General features: G+C 38.1%; 1 protein-coding gene across 2 annotated transcripts in view; it reads right to left on the reverse strand.

Annotated features, from left to right (window-relative positions):
- The window catches only part of LGR5 (leucine rich repeat containing G protein-coupled receptor 5), a 91733-nt gene that overhangs the window by 5830 nt on the left and 61234 nt on the right, over nt 1-24669 (reverse strand). For both annotated transcript variants that reach the window (XM_005480602.4, XM_074539728.1), the window contains exons 5-16: nt 21408-21623; nt 18980-19051; nt 16535-16603; nt 14023-14094; nt 13143-13214; nt 12965-13033; nt 12763-12834; nt 9764-9829; nt 9496-9567; nt 8555-8626; nt 6532-6657; nt 1570-1715 (exon numbers count right to left, since the gene is read on the reverse strand). In XM_005480602.4, the coding sequence (XP_005480659.2) occupies nt 1570-1715; nt 6532-6657; nt 8555-8626; nt 9496-9567; nt 9764-9829; nt 12763-12834; nt 12965-13033; nt 13143-13214; nt 14023-14094; nt 16535-16603; nt 18980-19051; nt 21408-21623 (1124 nt within the window). The remainder of the gene's footprint in view (nt 1-1569; nt 1716-6531; nt 6658-8554; nt 8627-9495; nt 9568-9763; nt 9830-12762; nt 12835-12964; nt 13034-13142; nt 13215-14022; nt 14095-16534; nt 16604-18979; nt 19052-21407; nt 21624-24669) is intronic.

The raw sequence follows: 24669 nt of genomic DNA on the forward strand, positions 1-24669 counted from the left end.
TTATCTCTTTCCCTGCTGAACCGTGAGCAGAAGCAGACATGTATCTACTTGGTTTTGAATTAATGTACTCAGGATTGTTTTCTGTAAAAATAATCATGTACAGGTACATTCTCTATTGCCTAATTTCAGTGTGATGACTGCCTAGGAAGGAGTTTAAAATATGAATTCTGCTGTTGCGCCGTAATACTAAGAATTATCAAGAACACAATTCTGTGTTTCTTTTGTCATCATTAGCACATATTCCTGGCTCTATTCTCGCTGAACTCTGAGACTTACTGGTTTGCAGGGGCAGAGACAGCACAGAAAGCAACAGGATGGTGTCAATGGATGTGTGCCCCTACATAACAGATCCAGTAACAGATCCAGGTGCTGAAGGGGAAGAAAAATGCAGTAGTCTTGTGTTCTGCAGAATAAATGCCTTCTCTGGCAACCCTGGTTATGTGCATAGACTGGGGAACAAGAGGCTGGAGAGCAGCCCTGCAGAAAGGGACCAGGGGCTAATGGACCATGGCAAGTTGAACAGAGCCAGCAGTGCCCTGGCAGCCAGGAGAGGCCAGCCCTGTCCTGGGTGCATCAGGCCCAGCATCACAGCCGGGCAAGGGAGGGCATTGTCCTGCCCTGCTCTGAGCTGGGGCAGCCTCACCTCAAGTGCCGGGGGCAGGTTTGGGTGCCACAATATAAGAAAGATATAAAGCTGAAGATATTAGAGAGCTTCCAAAGGAGGGCCACGAGGATGGGGAAGGGCCTTGAGGGGAAGGTGTATGAGGAGCTGAGGTCACTTGGTCTGTTCAGCCTCAAGAAGAGGAGACTGAGGGGAGACCTCTTTGTGTCTGCAACATCCTCACAAGGGGAGGCAGAGGTGCAGGTACCAAACTCTTCCTCTCATGACCAGGGACAGGACTCAAGGAAATGACATGAGGCTGAGCCACGTGTAGATTGGATATAAAGAAAAGGTTTTTCACTCAGAGGGTGATTGGGCACTGGAAGAGGCTGCAAAGGAAAGTAGTCACAGCACCAAGCCTGCCAGAGATCAAGAAGTGTTTGAAGAATGCTCCCAGACACATGGAGTGGTTACTGGGGCTGTCCTGCACATGGTCAGGAGCTGAACTGGGTGGTCCTTGTGGGTCCCTTCTACTTCAGCATATTCTAGGACTCTATAAGACAATATGCCAAAGTAGCCACATATTTTGGCTATTACTCATCCTGAAGTCTGTGGGTAAGCCTAGGATGTGTTCCATTTCGAGGCTTGCAAGAAACTACATCTTTGCTGGCCTGCTTTTGTATGGAGTTACATACCAGCTGAACAACCCTGTCTCTCATATAAAGGGAAGATTTAATTTACTACATTATTATAGCTATTATTTGGATGCAAAAATGAGTGCATAAGTAAGTGAGATTTTTGAATGGCAGACCTAAAATAATGAGTTTGCTAAGCACAGGAATACTTAAATAACATATTATTAAGCAAGAGACAGGGAGAGGCCACACCTATGACTGTAAAGAATTTTGGATTTATTTAAAAGCCCAGGTTGCTCACAGGTAGACTTAAAAGCCTAAGATGATGGTTACCTTGAATTTGTAACAGTCCAGAATCCTTTCTATGAAAGTCATCAAGGCTGCTATTATCATCCTTGTTCCACTGGCTGGAGATTCTGTAGTGGTTCTCACAAGCTCCAAAGGCACAGCACTGATAGGCATAAGGCATTTCCATGACCCTGCAGAGGAGTTAGGCAGCATACCATGATAGTGGTTAAGCACCAGAGTTACTGGATTGTACTGATCCTCTACAAAGGAAAGAGTTTAAATGTCCACAACTGAAAGCAAAACCATCTCTGAGTAAAAATTAGTCACGATAATGCAAAATGAGAATTCACAAATAAAATTCCTCATTGGAAATGCAGATGGTTTCTAGGCTAATTGTAGAAAAAGCATACTGAAGTTTTCTTATGTGTTTTCATAGGAGATATGAAAGTAGGAGATCTATGTCTTGCTGTTGAGTGAATGTTACTCAGAATTGTATTTCTGCTTTAATGATTTTCGATGATTTTACTGTGCAAATCAACAGCTTCTCCAACAGTTACTTTCTTAATGGTTTCTTTTAAAAAAAAGCACATCCAAAGATCCCAACCTGCCTACCAGGCAAAAACAAAACACTTCCAAAATTGAATTTCTCCACTTCAGGAAGAATGAGAACTTTTGGAAATCAAGCTTTATTCACCTCTCTCCACCTTCAACTCATTTCACAGTAAGATGGCAAAAAGGAGATTTTTTCTTGATCTTCTGCACAAGAAACAGTGTTCTAAACCAAAAGATGAGTGAATCAGGCACTGTGTGTGAAATGTCACTGAGAGCAAGGTTTTACTTTATTATCTTAAAGAGGAGAACAGTCATTGCAGGACACAGGATACTCATTCTTAATTATTTTAAGACCGTTTTTATTTCTAACACTAATATATGTCAGTGAGTTCCAATGTTTATGAAGGCTCCTGTTGTCAGAAAAGTGCACATTGCTGCTATGTTGTGAATTTAATTCCTTTGCAGATGTGCAAATTCTGGGGAGCATGGAAGAATTACTTTCTGAGTTCTTTAGACTACTTCTATTGCATAGATATATTTTATGCTTTGGAAGCAAAACTATTTAATTTGCACAGTTCACCAACAGCACATAGCAAAACCAAATAACTCACCTTAATTCCCAAAGCCCAATATAGCAAAAAGTTCAAAGATAAAGAGGTGATTAGAAGTTATTCTGAACTAACTTAAAAGGAATAAAGTAGAACTAGATCCTCCTATCAGATTACTTTCAACAGGTTAATCATGTAAATTAATATAATGAGTGTAATAAGCAGCCTTGAACCCCCTGGGAAATCTGCAGAGAAATCAAGCTGAATCAGGCCCAGTGCCAACAGGACTTAGACTTGTGCACTGGCCAAAAACTCGGTACAAAGGGGAACAAACGGAATCTTAAGTTCTAAAGGGATTTTTTAAATTAGTGCATTTGGGAGCATTTAGGTTATATAACCTTCCATTTCTCTTGGAAATTAACCACAATAATCTGTACTCTTGTACCCAATACAAAATTTTTAGGGTACTCAATAAAAGTTCAAGATAACCAAGATCCAACTGTCAAGCAACCACAGGCCAGCAGATTTAAATATTTAATTTCTAATGCATTCATCTGCATGCCATCCTTTAACATAAGGAGATTATCTTGATGAAGCATTTTTGAACACATTTCCCACAAGCCCTTCTTAAATAAACTTGTATTAAACTCATTGATTACTAGACTAACCCACAGCTAATCATCTGGGATAAAAACAATCCCAATCCCCAAATAGAAATTCCCTTTTTTTTGGAACAACAAAAACAATTATCAAAAGTAACTCTGGCAGTTCTGCGAGGTGATCCCTGCAACTTGTGGCTTCAGACCTTTGGAAGGACATTGATATAGCTGGGGGAATGAACAGTTAGTGGACATTTTAGGCACAAGAGACTGACAGAAATGTATTCTATTCTCTGATTATTCAAACAGCTCTATGACAGATTTCTAGATCTTGTGCTCCTCCCAGCCTGCTGGCCTGTCATACACTGGAAATGTGGACTTCCCTCATTGTATTGGTCCACTATTTTGATCATGTAGCCAAAAGCATCCATGGCTTTTAAATGATATTTAAAGATTAAGACTCCCATTTCTTATCCTCTCTGTAGGTATTTTTAACATCCATTCTTAAATCTGGACAGTTTATGTTTGTTTTTCCCCCAGTCTGTGCTATTAGGATATACACATAATCCTTAAATTAGCAAATGCTGCTTAATCTGTGTGCAAAGCCCAACTGCACACAATGGCTGCAACCCAGAACACAGAGGACAAAACATAATTTACAAAGCAGGGAAATAAGTATGAGATCTTCTTGGTGACAGAGGAGTTGTTTTTTTCCTCACAAAAGCTACATTTAACACAAAAAAAAAAAAAAGAAAAAGAAAAAAGAAGGAACTTTCAGGTGTACAGTGCTGGAGGCAGTGCTTTTTATGGCTGGTGCTTATTTGATGTGGGTGATTAGATTTGGACTTTGTCAAATTAAACTCTTAGAAACACTGCCTAACTTTATTTTTATATACTCCTTATCTTAGTAATGATATCTCTATCCTTGATAATTTTTTTTCCTCTAGCAAGGAATGCCTCTTTTTTCTGTTTTTAGATTAAGCAGCAGAGAACACAAGGTCATTTTCTCCCTCACAAAGGTGTGGAGTTAATGGTGAACAGGAAGGCACAGTTGTGATGAATGGAGCAAAGCACTGGGTTCTTTTCAGCACTGAGTCAAAGTGTCAGATAAAGAAGGAAGGAGTGGCTGGCAGCCTGATTTTGCCTCCTAAGGCTGCAATAGGCTGGGCTCAGCTCTGCAGAGTGTGATAGTGCTATTGCTGATGATGGGGAAGGGGATGCTCAGCTCTTTGATGTGTCTGTTTTGATGAATTTAGATGAGTAGGAAGTTTTTATGCAGGAATTTGTCTTTAACGTAACCACTGGTTAGTTACAACCATTGCAAATGGTGAAATTCCATTTTGTTTTAGATCTCTGTTTAGGTTTGGCGCTTGGACCATTTTCTGTGCAGTGATCCTGTGGGAAATCTTGACCTCATTTTGATTTACGGTAAAAGTCACGCAGATTTTACCATAATTTTACCCTATTCTCTCCTGGCTGGGTATAATTTGTTCTTATGGATGTTAATTAACACTAGATATCATACTTTAAATACATTTTAAAAAAGAATTAAGTTAGTTGGACACATCTTTGTTAACAATTTGCCCAGATGAAATACACTGTACTTTCATTTGAGTAATGTACACAATTTTGCTGAAGGGAAATTCATATAGAGTATAATTCTGAGAAAAGAATTTAAAAAAATCTTGGATTATTCTAGGACTACTGCAGCACCTCTTATGCCTCTAGGTCAAGGTATATATGCATCACTATATATTTGCCAGGTTGGAGTAACCACTTTTCTTGTGTTTACATTCTTTTAAAGAAATTTCAATATTTTAGAATTGTCACCTGCCTCAGCATTTGGGCAAAGCCAATGAGAGAAGAAAAAGCATGACATAAGCTCAGTCATTATTTTTATGGTGCTTGCTCCTTGGCCTCTGAGACCTGTCTCAAGATCTGTAATGTAAAAGAGTTTAAGGCCTCTAGTACTTTGAATGCTAATGTTATAGTTTCACGCACATGATGAAGCGACTGCCTATTTTCCCCTGTGACAAACTACCGTTTTTGGATTTATTAAGACCTTTCAGGCATTGTTCCCTGACTGGAACCATTTTTTGCAGCTCTTATCTCAGTTTGTGTTAACATGCCATCACAGAAGTGTTCTAGGGTGGATCCCTCCAGTGTTGCACACAGAGCCTTCATCAGCTCCACACTTCTATTCATCATTCCCTTCCAGAGAACTCCAAACACTCCAACCCCTTTCACTAATGCTCACATCTTGAGCCGTCTGCCTGCTCAGACTCTTGGGCCTTTTCCAGTGCAAAAGGCAAATCTAGTGAAAACCTAAGGATGGATTCTCCATCTTCAGAGATACTCAAAAGCTCTCTGGGTGTGGTCTTGGGCAACAGGCTCCAGGTGCTCCTGCCTGAGCAGATGGTTAGACAAGACAGCCTCAAAGGTCCCTTGCAACCTCAACCACTCTGTGATTTTCTAACTGTGTGCATTCTGTTTAGCTGCTTCATATTTTCTGATACCAAACTTTTTACAGGAAAACATGATAAAGTATATGCTGCACTTGGCATCTTCTAATTAAAATATAAAAATGAAAGGAGAGTTAGGGGAAACTCCCAAATACTCTGAAGTCAGAGACAAAACGCTCTTTGCTGTGACCCTGAAATTAGTTTAGCTGGTTCTAGCATTGTGCTAATAATGCCAAGGTCATGGGTTCAAGCTCCATACAGGCCATGGTCATCCAGTGAGTGGAAAAGCTGCAAATGATCTTTAGAGGACACTTCCTTCCTGTAGCACAGAAACCCCACAGAAATTATTAGTATCAAAGGGTGTTAGTAATACTGGGAAAACATTATCTGAATCTTAATCAAAAGATTCATTATCTGAATCTTAATCAAAAATAATGTTCAAACATAAGAGGTGAAATCTTTTGGTCTTTCAGCAGTGTATTCTTCCCTTGTATTTGCTGTGTTCTCATCATGTTTAATGGAAGTTCTGTGAGCACAGTCCCATAGAAGAAGGACATATCACTAAGCTGCCAGCGATATTGTTTTAACAGCTTTTGAAACATATCACCAGGAAGCAGATGTGGCTCGTACTAAGCAAGTACTGGGGTTAATATTTCAAAACCTTCATAGTTTCTTCAGTTGAAAGTGAGCATAATAAAAGAAGTCTATCATTTTTATCATATTTGCTTTAGTTTTAATGGCACAGATCAAAGACTGACAATACGAAGTAACATGCGTTACACACTGACACACCTTCCATTGCACATGAACACAAATGTGGCTTATTAGTTTTAATGATATACTCACTTGAGTTCTGGAAAATTTTCAGATGTTATCAAACTTTGTAGGGCATGATTTCCTGTTAATTTTAAATGAGTTAAACCATGTAGCCCCGTCACAGGAAAAGAGGACAAAAGGTTGGATGACACATCCCTGCGTAACAGCAAATAAAAATCAGCTTATGGTTTTCATTTTTTTTCAACACTAATAGTGTCACATTGAAAAAATAGGTTAAAGTTTTCTAACTCAATAAAAAATGACTGTATTAAACAGAGGCCCCAGTGAATGCAGCAAAGCTGCAGCACCGCTCAGGAGTACTCACCTTTATGTCTAGCAGAAACCTAACAGTAACATCTAGCAGTCAGTTGGGTCTCTGTTCCCAAATTTTGACTCAAAGCATTCATAGTGACAGTTTTGAGACTAGCAAATGAATTTAAAACCTTCTCCCTAGACTGTTTGAATTCAAAGGAGCTGAAGAGCTTCCCACATTTGAAAAGATTCAGTGGGATGCTATAGGGCATTTTCAGGCATAGCTGCCCTGAAAGCTGCCCAAGGAGCAGGTCAGGTGTGTGGGGAAGATGTGCATTTCAGGAAGGGACAGGTCTGAGCTGGAGCAGAGGGAGATGACATTTCCAAGCTGGTTTGTCTGACTGGCTGAGGAAAGACAGAATAGTGCAGATGAATACAGATGGGTAACTTGGGGAAGACAAAGCAGGTGAATGAAAAAGTGGTAAGTGATCAAGGCAATACGGCAAAGTAGTGAAAGAGGGGGAGTCCAGAGGTACTGTTTTCTATTTTGCTCTCTCTCTCTCCCATTTATTCAATGAGTCTTTTCAGTCCTCCTCACAATTATCTATTCTCTGTACTTCAGATGGGCAACAGCCAAAGAGGAAGAAGCAAAGTCTGATGCAGTTGAAATGCTTTTATGTACAGGAAAGTCTGGACTATACCCTGAAATCTAAGGCCTAGGCATAAAATAAGGTATGTTGATGGACTGGGCTTCTGCCTTTCTGGTTTAGTGTGTGTCGTCTTGCACACAGCACCCTTAAAGACCAAAGGTGAAATTCAGGTCCTATTGCAATGCTAAAAGTGACCACTGACTTGAGGGGGACCAAGGCTAGAGACTCCCATTTCAGGAATCACTGGTACACTGTGTTATTGTTTGTGTTCAAGGGCTTTTTTCTTTAACCGCCTCTGACTGCTGTATGTTATTGTCCAAAGCTGCAATTTACTGCTCACCTCACAGAGTAAGTAAGTTCTGAGAAGGGCCCCAAAAGGGATATTATAGACAAAAATTGTCTGTGTGGGCATTTGTCAGTGCACCATCCAGAGGGCTTTGCACATCAACAGAAATGAACACCTCTCCAAATTTAGGTTTAGTAGCTACCAGATTATCTGTGAGCAAATGCCCAGCATCATATTTTTGTGTCAACCACGTAGCTAGACAATTCCAGAGGAATTTTTAATCATATCTTCCCCATACAGCCAATGCCTCAGTGATTCATATCAAAAGAGCATTACAGTGACAATTGGAAGTAGGAAAAAAAGTTAGCATGCACTGAGAAGTGCTTGTGAACAAGGCCTGCAAAACTGGCTGCTGATGTTTTGACCACTAACTGCTCTGGCTGAACTTACTAAAGAGGAAAAACTACTTCATCAAATGAGGAACAATGAAATAGAGATGAATTCTGGAAAAAAATTTCTTATTTAATTTTTAATCCAATTCCTGAGGCCTGAAGCACAAAAACCAGAAAATCTTTATCACTGCTACAACAAATTAACTGCTAATAAATTGAATGATAAGAGACAGATGCACTGATAATCTTCATGGACCTCATTTGATTACACAGTGTTGTATGCAGCACTGCTGTAATACCTATGTGAAGTGGGGAAATACAAGAAAGCAGGCATTTAGAAAAGGATTCAACAGACCAGATGATTAGAACAGAGAAACTCTCAATTTCTGCTGGGGCGCCAAGTTATTAAACTTTTGCATGCTCTTGGAAGAAAAATGCAAAAAATTGAATGTATAAGATATTTAAATACTTACAGTTTGATCAGAGATGGTAAAGAGGAGAAGGCATTGGGGTGAATAGTTTTAATTTTGTTCCAAGATAAATCCCTACAAGAAAAGTGAGTAGAAAATTACATACCCACTGAGTGAATATGGAAGTTTTCAAACACTTGATTAGAAGGCCTAAATATAAAAAAGGTATCAATTACATGCCAATATTTTCAATAAGCTCCTGTATATCTCATAGTGCAAAGTATTTTTAAACTTTTTATTAGTCAGTTGTGGTGTTATTAAACTGGCAGCTTAAAATGTCTCAATTCCTGCCACAGCCCAAGGCATTTCAGTCTGCTTCACAGCCTCCTTAATGCAGGAGAAAAAAAGGTGGGTTATATGGACTAAGTCTTCTAAAACATTCTCATGTGACTAAGAGCAGCAACCCATGGTCAATAGGCTTAACTTCATAATCTCAATTTTCACCACCCCTAAAAAGTCAAAGAGACTGAAAGCAACTCTTAAAAAATGTACGGCTTCAATTCTGCAAAAAATTCCAATCATTAGTAATTTCTTGACAAAATCACTCCTCTAGGACATGAGTCTGTGTGAAAACTGGAAACCTGCTCATGACTGGACTCCACATCTTAAGATGCTGCTCTCTGTAAAAAGACTTCCCACTCCCTAGAGCTGATTATAACGTGAACCTGCCAACAGACACCAGCTCTGGCCCAGTCAGTCTCTCTAATTCCACCAGAAACATCTAGAAATGACAGTTCCTATGGCCATAAGCTTAAATATTTTAATTCATTGCTGCAGGTGCTAAACCTTCCAAAGTTTGCTCTCCTTTCCCAGTCATGAAGTCATGGTGAAAGACCATAGTGAGGAAAAACTGAAAGAAGGATCTTTTGGGGTACATCATGAGCAGACATGATGCAGCCCATGTTTTTGAGAACCTGTGTGAATGTCTGTCCGGGGGTACTCACAGAGAGCGAAGAGCAGCCAGCTGCCGAAACGTGTCTGCTTTGATTTCAGCGATTTCGTTGTGATGCAAGTCACTGAAATAGCAATAAGGATCTCCTCAGTTTCAAAGACACTTGGAAGGCACTTTGGGGTGTTTTGGATTGTGCTTATGATCCACTTCAATAAAGTGTATCTGGGGTATGTCAAATCAGCCAGCAATAACCAAATTAATTATAATCAAACACACATAGATGATTCTTTTTAAGCTTTTCACGGTGGTTTAGCACTTACATTTTTTGGAGTTTTTTACATGCAGTAAAACAAGGTAAATCTTCCAGCAGGTTATAAGACAGATCCCTGAATTATACAAGAAACAAATAGATTAACATCAAAAGAATGTTAAAAGAAAAAATAGCTTTCATTGTATACCTTCATGCTCAATTAAAAATAATTCCTTTCTATCCACAGTCACAGAAGTGTACAAACTCACTTATTTCTCATCTGTCACATTTTGATTTCTAACTGAAGAGGAGAGAGGAGGAGAAAAGGCAAGACTTATTAACTCCATATCCACATTTGCAAATTCCTTTCATTGTCTGAAGATTTCCTGCTTGAAGTGTAGACTTCTGTTGAGTGTTTTACAGCAATAATATTGTTGACTTCTGTTTGAGTTTTACAGCAATGATATTGGCCATCTAGATTTATACCACAGATTTCATATATATGTTTAAATTCTGATAAATACTTTAAAAATTTAAAATAATCTACTAAGCATATATACTCATATTTTTTAGAGAAGGTCCTGTATTTTTCTGATGAGAGTCACAGTCATCTTCCCATTCTACACTTTTAATTAAGCAGTTGCCTCTGATCCTTAGACTGCTACATCTTATAACTGAAGGAAATGGTCAAAAAATATTGGAACTAACTTTGAAATCAATCACTACATGGGAAGAAAAAAAAATCTTAAAAAGACTTGAGCCAAAACTCAACAAATTACAGAATAACTGAAACATCTGGACTGATTTACAGTATAATATAACTAATCAAAACCAAGCCCAGGCAATTTGCAGAAACTGAAGGGAAAAAAAAAAAGCAACCAGACACCAGCCCCCACCACCCAAGAGTCACATCCAATATATATATATGTGTGTGTATATGTGTGCATGTGTGTGTCATTCAGGGAAAACAAAATGGGACATTTGCATGTGAAAAGAATAGAGAAAAAAAGCTTATGCCTAGAATTAGAAAAAAATGTCCTTTTTCACAGTTATCCAGTATTGTCACATTAAAGAGATTAACTTTTCACTATCTGAAATTCTTCTCACTTCTCAAATTCCCTAAAACTGGTTCACCTCCACCTATTTAATCCCTTGGTAAAACTGTAGTTTCACTGTTATTTTTCCAAGAGGGGCACTTGGACTACTTTGTATTTGATTAGAGGAAGTAGTGCAAGTAATGACTGTGTGTGTCTTTAAGGTATTCTACTCTGATTTTACTCTGTAGAAAGGCAAATATCAGTATGTTTGGGGTGTGGGGTTTTTTGTTGGGTTGGTTGGTTGATTTTTGTTTGTTTTGGTTTGGTTTTATGTGTGTACAAATCAGACATTACAGGGTAGGGTTCAAGTGAGCTAGAGGCTTTTAGGCCAAGGTAAAGGATGTTTTGTATGTCTGGCAGACACTGGCTATTCTGTCAACCACAGGTTTATCACTTAGGTCTTCTTAAAAATATGTTACCAGCTTGAATTTTGTACATACCGACATCCCCTCCTCACACATGGAAAAAATCCCTGAACTTGACACCCTTCTCCCCTCAGTTTCTGTCAGAACTCCAGGAAATATTTTACTTGTTTATTTTTAAGGTCTTTTTTCCCACTTTCTTAATAGATGAGGCTCTTGGCAGCAGCAGAGGGCAAGTGGCTTTGTTCCCTCAGCTGTGCTGAGGGAGCCTTTCCAGGTTGCTGGGGTTGTGCTCTCACAGACACCTTTCCTGCAGGTGAGCACACCTCCAGGGAGCCTCAAGCACATTCACCTCAGCAGGATGCACAAACTGGCTTCCAGAGCCCTTGGATGTGAGTTGAGGGCATTTGTTTGTGTGTGTGAGCCAGGGAGCCCCTGCAAGGTCGCAGTCTCCACGCAAGGCATGGGGGGTGGGTTCAGTGCACCCATGTCTTCCATGGCACAGCCAGAACTGATGTGCAAGGCAAAATGGGAACTCAGCAGGCTCATTCCAGTCTGGCAGCAATGGGGAAAGAGCAGCTCTTGAGTACCTGAAATTGCTGATAAATCAGTTCCCTCCTCTTTTAAGTATCAGCTTGAATTATATACGGTAATACTCAAAAATAAAAAATGGGCATTTCCAATGGACAGGCTTACTCTACTATGAACTCTGTAAGTTATTGATTGCTGTATTATTTGTTTGCACTCTGTTTCGAGGTTATTTATTATTTTTGAATGTTGCAGGACATATTTAAACTTAATTCTGTGTGCAGACTTTTTTTCTGGCAGCAGACTGTCTTTTATCATTCTGGAAACGGTTATATTGAGTCCATTAACTAAAACTTAATTTTTTCTGGAAATGCTCTTGACATTCACTCTGGTATTCAAATAATGCATTATAATTAGTGCTATTTCAATATTGGCTAGAGAATTAATACCAAATAGATTCTTAGTGATGTAATACATAGAGGAAAGCGCTTTTGGCTCATTCTCAAAGAAGTGGACACAATGATTACTTTCCTTAGTGATTAAGCAAACTCCAAGGAAATTTCCAAGCTAAAATAATATTGTGTGTTTAGTATACCAATATGGCCAGCTATGTCAAAGAATAGTCTATTAAAACTTCAGTCAGCTACTTATGTCTGGTTGGGAAAGAAACTAAAAGAGAAACATAGCAAGTACTCAAAACTGCTCTCCTTACTTATATTTTCTATTTACTTCAATGAATTATTTGCCCTAGTGAGAAAAAATCCCAAACTACTGTAAGAGAAACAGAACGAATGAAAATAAGGTAGGTGTGTCTTTTTTTAAACAAAGTCAAGAATCTTTTTATCTTTTCCTAAAAATATACCAAGTAAATATCTTTCTCAGCAATGTATGAGAAATCCTGATTGGTAAGTAGGTTGTAAACTTTTTAAATAACACAGGGGCCAACTCCCTGAGATGAATTCCTAAGAAGGAATGAGATACACAGAAATAGTAGTAATTGGATAATTTTGAAATCATAATAGTTTCATTTGTCTATTAATCTCTTGCATTAATGTCATGTTAATAATCTTACTGAAACGTACAGCACTTGGAGATTAGGTAACTGGTCACAAGCTGATTTGGGGAGAAAGGTGATCTGTGCTCCTGTGAGTGTCCTGTAGAAAGAATTTATGAAAAACAATTACTTTTTGAAGACCGAAAACCAAAATTTTTTTAGCACATGCTTTACAATAAGTCAGTTAACAAGAAAATAAAACAAAGCAGAAATACTTCTCTAGCACTTACAAACTCTCCAGACTTGTAGTCCCTGTCAGATCAGGGAACTCTGTTAACTGTGAAGCACCATTTAAAGTCCTAAAATTAAAAAAAAAAAAAAAATCAATAAAATTAGGGTGATGGAAGTGTGGGACAACTCTAGTATTACAATATAAAAAGAAAACTAAAATAAAAAGTAAACACATACAGAGTTCTTAGTTCTGGTAAGTGTTGAAAAGCAGATTTTCCAACAAGCTGGATAGGGTTATCATAAAAATGTCTGGAAAAAAAAGGATAAAAAGACATTTAATGAAAAATATTTTAAATATTCTAAATATATTATGATACTATAATCAAATGAGTAAACTCTCTATGATGAATCACAGACTGTGCCCCTCTGGTTGTAGCAGAGGTCACTTCTGAGCTTTTCTCACTCTCTAATCTATATTCACTAGCCACATGTCACATTTTGAACATTGAATCAGTCGTTGTTTTCCTGTTTTAATGCCAGAAGCCAGTCAACAAAATATTCTCTCTTCCTCCCAGGTTTGTGAAGATAAAATTTTACATATGAAGAATTTTGTTATGACCTGAGACGAATGTAAGCATAGCACTTGCAGAAGTCAGAACTTCCCCTGTTGAGAAGAGATTCCCTTGCCCTCTTGAAGTCATGCTGCTTTTGGTCATGGAATATTACTCATCATTATTTTTCTTACACTTATTTTGCAATTTCTTAATTTGAAGTTGTCCATTAAGTTCATTTTCATGTAAGATGATGGGAATTCAGAATGGAGTCCATCAAGAGTAATTTTAACCAGCTTTTATGTTGCCAATAATGCTAAGAGATTTAGAAGTAACCATTCAAATAAAAGGTCAAAGGCCAGAGACCACTACTTGCTTCCCTTAATCAGTGCTTGAAAACTGCCATTCTTTCCGCGAAGCTGGAAAGATACAAGCTTGTTTGCTTGAATGGTGACGTGCTACAAAGTGTACTCACAAAAAAAGCTATTGACAATTAGCCACAAATATGATACTTAGTTCCACAGTCTCCAATACAAAGAGTCATTGAAAAGATTCTTATCACTTACATTGTAATAAGTGAAGGATTACCCACAAATGCACGCTCAGGTATTGACTTGATGTTATTGCTATGAAATCCCCTACAGAGAAAAAAACGTTTATATGTCAAGGAAAAAAAAGGGAAGACTCAGTCTGTAATCACAATGCATAATGATCTTTTTTTTTTAGAGAAAGAAAAGTCTCCAAATGTAAAGGTAAATCCTTGTTTTCTGGAATAATACAGAACTGAGAAAAACAAAAGCAAAGGAAAAAGAGAGAAGAGAGAAGAGAAGAGAAGAGAAGAGAAGAGAAGAGAAGAGAAGAGAAGAGAAGAGAAGAGAAGAGAAGAGAAGAGAAGAGAAGAGAAGAGAAGAGAAGAGAAGAGACAGCAAAATTGCTGAAATTCTGCACTTCTCTAAATGAACAAAACTATTCAGATGAAGAAAACTTCAAAATGACATTTTAAAATTCAGGGTATATGCATGTATGTATGTTGATATAATGTAAATATATACAAATATATGAACTAAGAACATCAATATTTAGATATTAATAATTAAATAGATAACAATATATTTCACCATGCGCTTGTTAAACTTCAACATCCTTTTGCTGGATGGCACAAGTTTACAAAGGAAATGATTTTATACACTATATTGTAATGTTGATCCTCCCACAACCACCTTTTTATTGAGATATTTTAAATGTGGACACAAACAAAATGTAATTGTGCCTGCTGGATAGAGAGCCAAATCTTTGTCTCATCATTAATTACTGGATTTCATTCATATGAGTAATTCTCCATTGTGAAAAACAAAAGGAACAACTAAGATTTCAAAAGAACAATGATGATTTGTGTGGGAAACTCCCATTAGTTCAGTCGGGTATGAAGAAGGCTTCCCAGCCTACATTTATGCGTTACTAAGCCTCCAATTGTTCACTGAGGCAAGCACTCTTGCCATTACTTGAACAGGTCCCCCATTATTGGTTTTAGCTGTTTAGGCATTGTGCTACTGGTGATGAGCTGCAGAGCAAGGCTTTACATCCCCGCTTGCTTTGCATACTCGAAGCAGAATAAGCACCTCGTCTAGAACCAGTAATCAGATTGGTTTTGAATGGGATCCCTTGCATGGCAGAAAAAACCCAAGGAAATAGCATGACTACCTCCCAGAGCAATATCTGCTACTAGCTGTGCACAAACAGGTCACAGTTTGTGTTTCCAGCACAAACTGTGAGAGAGACACGAGGTCCCAGCCAGAACCAGCCTTGCAGAGGTGGCCCTGCACTGAGCTGAGCCTCGGTGGGGCTGCGCTCCCACGAGGGTCTGTGGAACTCATCCCCTCCTTACAGGATCAGCTCCCAGGGCCACACAAAGCACAGAACCACATGGTCTCATGTCTGTGCTGCATGGCAGGTTGCAATTTCAGACCCCAAATGTTTCTTGCACATAGTTGACACTCAGAGGTGAAATCCTGTGGGGGCCATAGTAACCTCAGGCACATCAGGCAGTTTGCTGGTGCATTTGGTGTAAACTCAGTTACCCATTTTTGGCTGCTGACTCCAGAGGTCATCAAAAAGGCAATTCTTTGAGGTCACTGGATTTCATAGCAATTATTTTATGGCATAAACAGCAGCTGAGAACATTTGGGCTGGGAAACTCATAGCCCTGCTGCCTCTTGCAGAGCTGCATTCTGGCAACACTGCAGATGCTGAGCAGGAGTCTACAGTATCTGAGGGTACCTGCTCTGGAAAAAATCTCAGGTGGCTACTTAAAGTTGGCTTTTAGATCAGTTTGTGATGCAGCAGGGGTAAAACCATGTCCAGCTAGTATGTGATGACTTATTTTTGTTAAAAATCTATGCTGATAGTACCATTGACATGGTAAATAAGTCAAAAGGAAAGAGTTCTGAGCATATGCAATAATGTGTACATTGTGTGTATGATGTATGAACAAAATTTAATTACTTTCAGTTTTTTTATAATTGATCTGTTTTTCAAAATAAATTTGAATAATTTAATTTCATTGTTGATTTTCCTGATGCAAACTATGCTTGTGCATACAAAAGTGTTTTATTCACAACATTACAAAGAAATGACTATATATATAGAAAATAAATTGCTTTTAACTTAATAGAGGTGAGGGAGGGAAGTTGGTAAAACTTAATTAAATCTGATGGACTAATAAGGTTGTCATGCCTTCATAGCTAGAAGACTAATACACTGGATAGTTTGCAAAATCTAACTCTTGTGTTTAGGATTAAAAGTGAATTAATTATGTTTGTTGTTTACTCTACTCCAGAAAGGAAGTTCCTGGAAAAGACCCACTGCACAAGGCAACATAAAAGTAAAAGTGGTCAGAATTTGAATGGCCTAAACTGAACATTGAAAATTATTTTTTATGTATGTTGGCATGCTTATTAGTTTTTCCTAGGATATCAGTTTTAAAGAATTACTGATAAAATCACCAGCATTAAAAAAAGAAACAAAGAAATCACATACTAGACAAAACATCCTTCTTCCTAATATGAGCTCTGTACTTACAGCTCTTTTAGGTTTTTTAGTGTCCTGATAGCTGTGGGGAACTCGTCCAGACTGTTGTAATTTAAATCTCTGTGTGAAAATAGATATTATTATTTCGGTTATGCACTGCATAACAGATAACATAACATTGTTGACATTTGTAATGAACTATCATCTTCTATGCATTGAATAAATATATACAGTAAAAAGACAGGAAATCCTCAAATGTGTATGGATATTTTCCAACAAAGTCTATTTAGAGCACATTATTGTTCCTATTTTTATCAGCATTCTAATTTTAGTTACATTTTAGCTACTCTGTAATAAGAAAAGAAAGTAAATTCAAGTACTACTAAGGGATTTGTTGTTTTATAAATTGCCCATCCTTAGCATTACATTAACAGGGAAAAAAGTCTTTCAAAATAATATTCAATGATTTTGGCGATCTGTACTTTACATGCCTAATACATTTCTCTATAAATATTTCTAGATGTATTGTTAATTTAAAGACTTGATAACAGTCAAGAGAATCGTTCTAACCACACAAATTGTAAAAAAGATAGTGTAGCTACCATAGTGACCTCTGCTTTAAGAAATGCTCACGCTGTAGCAGTAATTAGACTTTATTCTGGTAGGCTGAATGGATTATAATCCTACTTCTGCCCTCAGCATGACCTATGTATGCTTTAGCATTTAGGAGATGGCTGAAACTAAAATTGAGATATGCCAGTTTACTGTGATGCTCTCTGGCAACACTTTGTGAGGAAAACAGTCTGAAAAACTGGAGCAAAAGCCTTTTTAAATAGGCAGGCAAAACCCAAGCCACAGTTTACAATAGATTGAAATTGAAATAGTATCAGGCTGAAGTAATGCAGGCAGGAAACTGCTGTCTGAACTCAACAAGGCTTTCCTTCCTGCTTGTAAATCTCTCCTGCTTATTGACAAAAAGAGATTACAGGCATGTACGGTTTGGTTTTGCCCTCTAGTGATATGTGATTTCCAGACCTACGCCTCAATGCAAACAAATGATCTTAAGGCTGGCGTCCATCATTTACACCAAGATCTCTTCAGATTATCTTGAGACTATCTGGGAACTGGTCTGTACATTATGCAATTACTGTGCTTGAGGCAAGTGCCACACGGTCCTGTTGCAGGGAAGTGGCTGCATCTACATTTATTCCCGGGTTTGTGATTGTCCTCTGTGTTTTCAACTCTCTCATGCCAGGTGGCTGGGACTGAGTTTGCAATTACTTATTCCATTGTTCTGTTTTTCCCCATTTGTGACCAAGTGCCATGTGAATATCAGTTAAATAAACAAAACAAACCATTACATTTTCCCTCTTCCTTTCCCGTCCCCCTTTCCTGTGCTACACTAAGGGACTTCCTCTCAACTCACAGGCGGCCAAAAGTCCAAATTGTAAAACTGCAATTCAGTGGCAAGGGATCAATGCAATCAAACTGGTGATAAAAACCCCCAAGAAGCCCAAACCTCCTTGCTTCCTAATCTCAATGACAGATGAAAGTGGGCAGTAAACAGGTTTGTGGATGGGAAAGCAAATAGTCACCTTTAGACTAGCAATATCCATGTCTAAAACAATTTGTTTCTCATAATTGGGTTTTTAACCTCTGTCCTGGCTGGATATAACATCCAAAATCACTGAAAATGATGCAGCTGACTGCAGCAGGTGCGAGAAGAAGCACATGCAAAGTTTTACTGTCCCTGTGGCATTTCTGGGGTCTGGGTGACTCCAGCAGATAACATCTGTATTTGACTAATTGTAGCAAAATAATTCCTGCTAACTATTAGCACCGCATTCCTGTTTGGTATTTTATGTAGATTATGGTTTTGCTGGAAAGCTCAAAAATTTTGAATTGATCTAAACAGAATTACAGTGGAAAGTTGAGGAAGTTTCAGTCTTTACCAGTGCTATTCTTTATCAGAGCTCTCTAAAGATGAAAACTTGGATACAATTGAAACATTTCTCCCACTTGTAAAGCACATGCATTATTTCACTATCTAGAACTTTTGCTTTCTACAGGTATAAAAAAATAAACCCATCTAATTTTATAACTCTCCTCTGTGGTAAGATAATTTCTTAGTGTTAAAGCTTTTCACTGTGACAATTTCCAATCTAACTATTAGCTTTATTGATTGAACAAGACAAATAAATAGTACTAAACTAGGCAACCATAAGTTCATGAATAGTCATTCCTTTTTATATGCTCAACACAGTTTTCAGCTGTCTTTCAAACAATTTATCAATTGACAATGCTTATTAAAAAGGCAAACAAATTTTATAGTCAAAAATAGGATTTACTACACAGAGTCAGTGAACTATCACTTAGATCCTGTAGCGATTAGGCAAGCCAAACCCCACATTTGGCTTTTGGGCTATTTTTATTCTTTCAGAATACTAATGAAAACACTCTAAAAAAAAAAAAGAAACAAATAAGAGGTCAACTCACAATGTCTCTAGGCTGTGGAGCCCATCAAAGCATTTCTTTCCCAGGGAATAGATTCTATTGTTATGGAGATGTCTGCAGGGGAACATTAAGCACACAGTCAGGAGAGTACACTGCACACAGTGGACTAAAGCAAAACATTTTGATAGTTAAATCAAAATTAACTTATTTTCAGGCATGCATTGATCATATGCAATCATGCTTTTGCAGGAGCATGTACAGGTGACACCTCTACTGCCCACCACCCATTCTCCCAATAGCTCTCCATCTGGTTTCACAGAAGGGATCTGTTTTAAAACCACCTAGACTGTTCAAAAGTGTTGTATCCTGTAGTTCCAGGCTGGGGTTTGCATAATGAATTGACATATTCTCAATGATTGCTAATTAGTTAGGTAACATGCCTGAAAAACTGTATGTGGGGTGTGAGATGTATATATTTGAAAGATTTGTATTCAGAGAGTGTTATAGGGTATGGCCCAAAAGAGCAGCCATTGAGGAGATGGATAACACAGCACACAGGTACGGGGCATTAGGCTTGCAGAATGCAAAAAGGCACAAAGCAATAACACAAAAAGTTGTAGCTTCCCTTAAATGAGTAAACCAAGTAATCTTAGAAGTGCTGTAACTTGCCTTTCTTTGAAATTATGAAAATCAGTAGCTACTTCCTAAAATATTTAGCACTTGACAGTAATTTTTTATATTTTTAACCAATTCTAATCCCTTCTCCCTGCCACCCATCTCAAGTCTCTGAGTTCTACCTATTTCTGTCTTTCAGAATTGACATGGAAAAAAACCCACTCTGAGTGAAGCTCATTAATGCGAGTAGATTCAACTTGTAGCCACTTCAGGTCATTTAATTTAAAAAGAATGCCTTTTCCCCAGATTTTTCCTTCTATTTTGTCCTCAAAATCCTACCCCTGTAGTAGAAGGAAACTAAGGGAGAAGGGCACTAAGAGAAAAGAAAGGCTGTGAATGAGTGGCTGCCAGGGCCTTCATTATATGCTGAAAATATTGTTAAAGATCAGAGGCTCTCTGAATGTTCTACAGAACCTAGAGAAATTGAGTTTACCTGTCTATCAAAGGCAGGAACTCTGACAGCAAAATAAAAATGTTCTGTGGGTTTTTTCTTTTCTAGGAAGAAACCCAATCAGCTCTATATTTTTAATGACTACTCTGACCTTTAATGCTTTAGTTAGCATGAAGAGTGCATCTTCAAATTCCAATTATGTTTGGATCTTTAATTATAAAGGTTTTGACTTCTCCAATTGACCATGCACTTTTCCACTGTGCAGAAAGTTTGCCACACTGTATAGAGTAGTAACCCAATGAAAGCAGAACCACACACAAAGATTTTGATGAGCCAAAAAGATCAGCTATTGTAGGTTGTGAGAAATGATTCAATTATTAACCACTTCAAAGCCCAGATGATTAGAAATAAGCAAGGCAGAGCTTAAATAAGGAAACCTAACTGAGCAGAACAAGCATGGCATGAAAAGAAATTATTTTCTCCTGCATTTCTTAACTGTCCTCTTATCACTACATTTCTGGTAGGGGTCTAGAGAACAATATTCAAGACAGCCTCTTGTCTTTTCCATTGCTGACATAAGTCTAGAAGGTCAATCAATCACAAGTCCATCCATTCTTTAACTTGAAAGGGATTGATGTTTAATGCAAAGAGAAGGCAAAAGCTTTGCAGCACAAGACAGGTGTTTATCCCCAATTTTGGGGCCCCATGGAGGCAGAGATAATGACTATAGCTGCCAATGAAGAACCCTGATGCGTGCCAGGTTCAATGCTTACACTGGGGCTAGAGTATGCTACCACATGCTAAGTGTCTTACATGGTTTCTGACAGCCTGTATAGCTTGATTATATAATTCTCTCTTTAATAATGTTAATGTTTTCCAAAGCATCCTGAAATTACTTCTCCATTAAGTTTCTCCAGCCAGTCTAGATTTTTTCCATTTGGTACATTCCCAGAAGGTAAGAAGCTGAAACCATGTTTCATAGTACGCCTTCCCGATTTTGGTGCCAGCGGTGCATGTTTCAGTTAGTGGAACCGGTATGCAAATGTAACCGAATACACAACTATATATACTTTCTATGACAGGAAATGCATATTTTTTCTACTGGATGGCATTCTTTCCAAGTTCCCCAGAAAGATTTCCGTTCATTTCCTGTTTCTAATCTTCTCTCCTTCAATCTTAGACAACACACAATGCGCCCCTTCCTGTTTGTTTTGCTGACCAGATAGGGTGATTTTTAATTCCTTTGAATATTTTATTGAGATGGAAACTTTGAAGCTAGATCAAAACAAGTGGTTTAGCAAATGCTAGTCAAACTGTACCAAGATGCAAAAAAAATCTGTTTCTCCAAGAGGCCAAAGCCCTTCAAGAAGACACTGTGTATAAAAAGAAATCAATAAAGCTTACAGAACTACCAAGCTGGAGAGGTTTCCAAAGGCATAGTCCGGTATGTAATGAATTTTATTCAGTGCCAATGTCATTGCCTGAAGTGCTGGTAAACTTCTAAAAGCTTGGACAGGAATTTCTGTCAAGGAATTATCATCTAGCCACAGGTGTCTAAGGGAGACCAAGCCATTGAAGCAGTTGGGGGGTACATAGTTGATGTGGTTGGCATCCAGACGCCTAGGAGAAGAAGAAACAGAGAAAATTGACTTCAAGAAAAGAAAAGTGTCTTTGCACAACAGCTATAAGAAGTTGTTACCATGAACATAACCCCAAAGGATGGGCATGGATTGCCACTTCCAGTTTTCATTTTCTGGAGATTCTACATTCCCATCTTGCTTGCAGCCTCATCCTTGAGATCTAAAATCATGTTTAAATGTCTGCTTGTCATCTGGCTCTGCAGAGACAACAGCTCTCCTTCGGAGCCATCAACTCACTGAGAGCACACACTGATCATTTTTGAGCAGAGTCTCTCTAAAGACCGGGTATGACTTTGTTTCCTTTTCCAATTGTTTGAAACCATAGAACAAAAAAGTGCATGAAAATCATCCAGAGACTCTCTTCCAGAATCTACAAATCACTGAGCTGCAAGATATTTCGGATTTCCAAATGCTAAACACCCTTCCAAAACCCATAAATAGAAATCACTTCTGAGTCTCTGGAGGCTCCTGCTTTACCTTTCCTTTAATATTACGGAGTTACAGAATCACAGAATGAGCTGTGTTGGAAGGGACCCACAAGGATCATTGAGTCTCACTCATGGCCCTGCACAGGACCATCCCCAAGAGTCCCATCATGTGTCCAAGAGCATTGTCCAAACACTTCTTGAACTCTGGTAGCCTTGCTGCTGTGAACACTTCCCTTGGGAGCCTGTTTCACTGCAAATATTGTTTATCCTAATAATTCTAATGAGAACTGAAGTTCACATTTTTTTAGTAGCAGCATAATGTTTTTTACCTAGAGATTTGTATTGCCAATGTGATGTATTTGTGTTGAAAAAGAAGTTGCTAAATGCACTTCAGCTGCTGCAGAGCCAACAGAGGGAGCTCAACTGCATGCTGTACCTTTGCAGAGTCTGCAGGTGATGCCTTGTTCTTACACTTGTGTAATTAAGGATTAAAGCTAGAAAACCTTTTCAGATGTGGTGCTGCAAATACAACGTCATCTATTCACCGTCTTTTGTTTTTGCAGTGTTTTGCTTTTTCATTGTGAATCTTTCAGGGAAAGATTTAAAAGTGCACTTCAGATTTCTGAAAATTTGTGAAACACCTAGTTGGGGATGTGGGCCCTGATAAACTTTTTCTACCTTTAATGTATTGAAGTGACTTTACCTTTTCCATAACATGAAAGCTGTGCTCCAAAAATTTTAATGAAATGTTTAGAGAAGAGTAATTAAGTGAATGGTAAAACAGAAATAAATTTAAATAGATGTTTGAAAATAGTACAGAACAAACAGCCACACCTGGGGTACAAAGAAGTAAGTCTGTACAACCTAAATTTGGTCTCTTTGAGAGAAATGCAATACTCTTTGTGGTGGGCATACTAATCTCTTTATTTAAAGCTGCTTCCTCATTTACAGTCATGTAAAATGTCAGGTCCGTTCTATCTCCTGTTCCATGCTGGCCCTACCTACTTCATGAGAACAAATAATGACTGCTAAGGCTCCGTGCCAGGCTGGCAAATAACTGAGACAAGGTCAGTTGGAACAAATTTATAAGGTTCAGTGTCAAAGCCCTTGTACAATTAAATTTTCAATATAATAACTGACATGTCAGGCAGCAGAGACAGAGCTTCCAAAATAACTCAGTGGTCTGTCAACAAATGGGTAAGGCTGGAAATGTTTAGAAATAGTCATGTTTTTCTTCCTCCTTTCCTCAGGCAACACCATGTTATGCCTGTGTTTTCAAATAAGGTTTAATTTGAATGAGTAGATGAGATTTCTTTGTGTTCAGTCAGAAGTAAATTTCTTCCCTGGGTGATGCTGGTATGTAAACTAAGAAGTTACAGTTGCCTTAGTTTGACAGTTTCCCTGATTAAAGAATGGAGGCTTTATTCAAACTCCATGTGCTGCAGTATTGCAGTTAACATCTCAGTGTTCAATAGGAAGGCTGCCTGGGCAGCCCTGGTGTCCCTGCTCACCCCATGGGAGTCTCTCCCAGCATGGCTGGCTGTGTGGAGAAGCCAACAGTTACTTGTTTGTATGTGACCCTGTGGCTGAAATGGCAATATTTCTGCTGTCGTCAGTGAGACCAGGATTTTTATCTTACTAATATTTCATAGCAAATCAAGGAACAGATTTTTTTTTTAATAGCTGAAGTTTCCAAATATAAACCCACCACTGGCTATGTAAATAAAACCCACAGAACAGAAAGAAAAACAGAACTGCTGTACTGTAAATGAAATTCCAGATAGTTGAATTATTGTTTAAATAAAGCTTGGAAGAAACAAAAAAGCTGCAATGATTTGTGCTTCAGGTTCTGTAACTGGGTTACATATCCTGCAAGTACTTATAAGAAGTACTGCCTCAAGTGCTCTTTTGTTATCTAATCTTTTTTAAATTTCCAAGCACCGTTTTCCCTCTTGCAGATATTAAAAGGTTTCAGTAGTGGTTATGTTTCCTGTCATACTGTAGGTAATGCACATTGATGTATAAAGGACTGATCAAAATCACCCTTTTCAGCCAATTGTTTTACATGTGTTGATCAAAGTTTTGGCACTTTCAGAACTAAACCCATTAACTCACAAACATGACCCTATTTATAACTGAAAAATATATGTAGATAACATGTGGTGAGTTTGAAAGCTGCTATTATATTCCAGAGAGAGCTAATTTAGGGAAACAGAAATACTTGATCTCTTCTGATAGGCAGCATGTAAATAAAGCAGCCACTATGAAATTCACCATGAGCTCACTTAAAATGTCTAAACCCTTCAAAGCAAAAGCTTGAGATATGTGGACTGTAACCCACTAGTGTTTCCTGTGACACATGGAGAATTCTGCGACCATGCTCACAAATTATGAAAAGATATTGTCCATGTAAAATGAAAACCTCATTTACTGGTACAGACAAAGGCAGTTGTTTGAAAAAGACTTGATTAGCATTTCTTAATCAATTTAATATGAATGGATGCTAAGTTTCATAGAAGTGGTAGGTTTCTAAGGGAATATATATATATATATATACATTTCCCCCCATTTTCTGTATCTTTTCTCAAAAACAGCTAC

This window comes from Zonotrichia albicollis, chromosome 4 (assembly GCF_047830755.1).
Source record: "Zonotrichia albicollis isolate bZonAlb1 chromosome 4, bZonAlb1.hap1, whole genome shotgun sequence".
Taxonomy (NCBI): domain Eukaryota; kingdom Metazoa; phylum Chordata; class Aves; order Passeriformes; family Passerellidae; genus Zonotrichia; species Zonotrichia albicollis.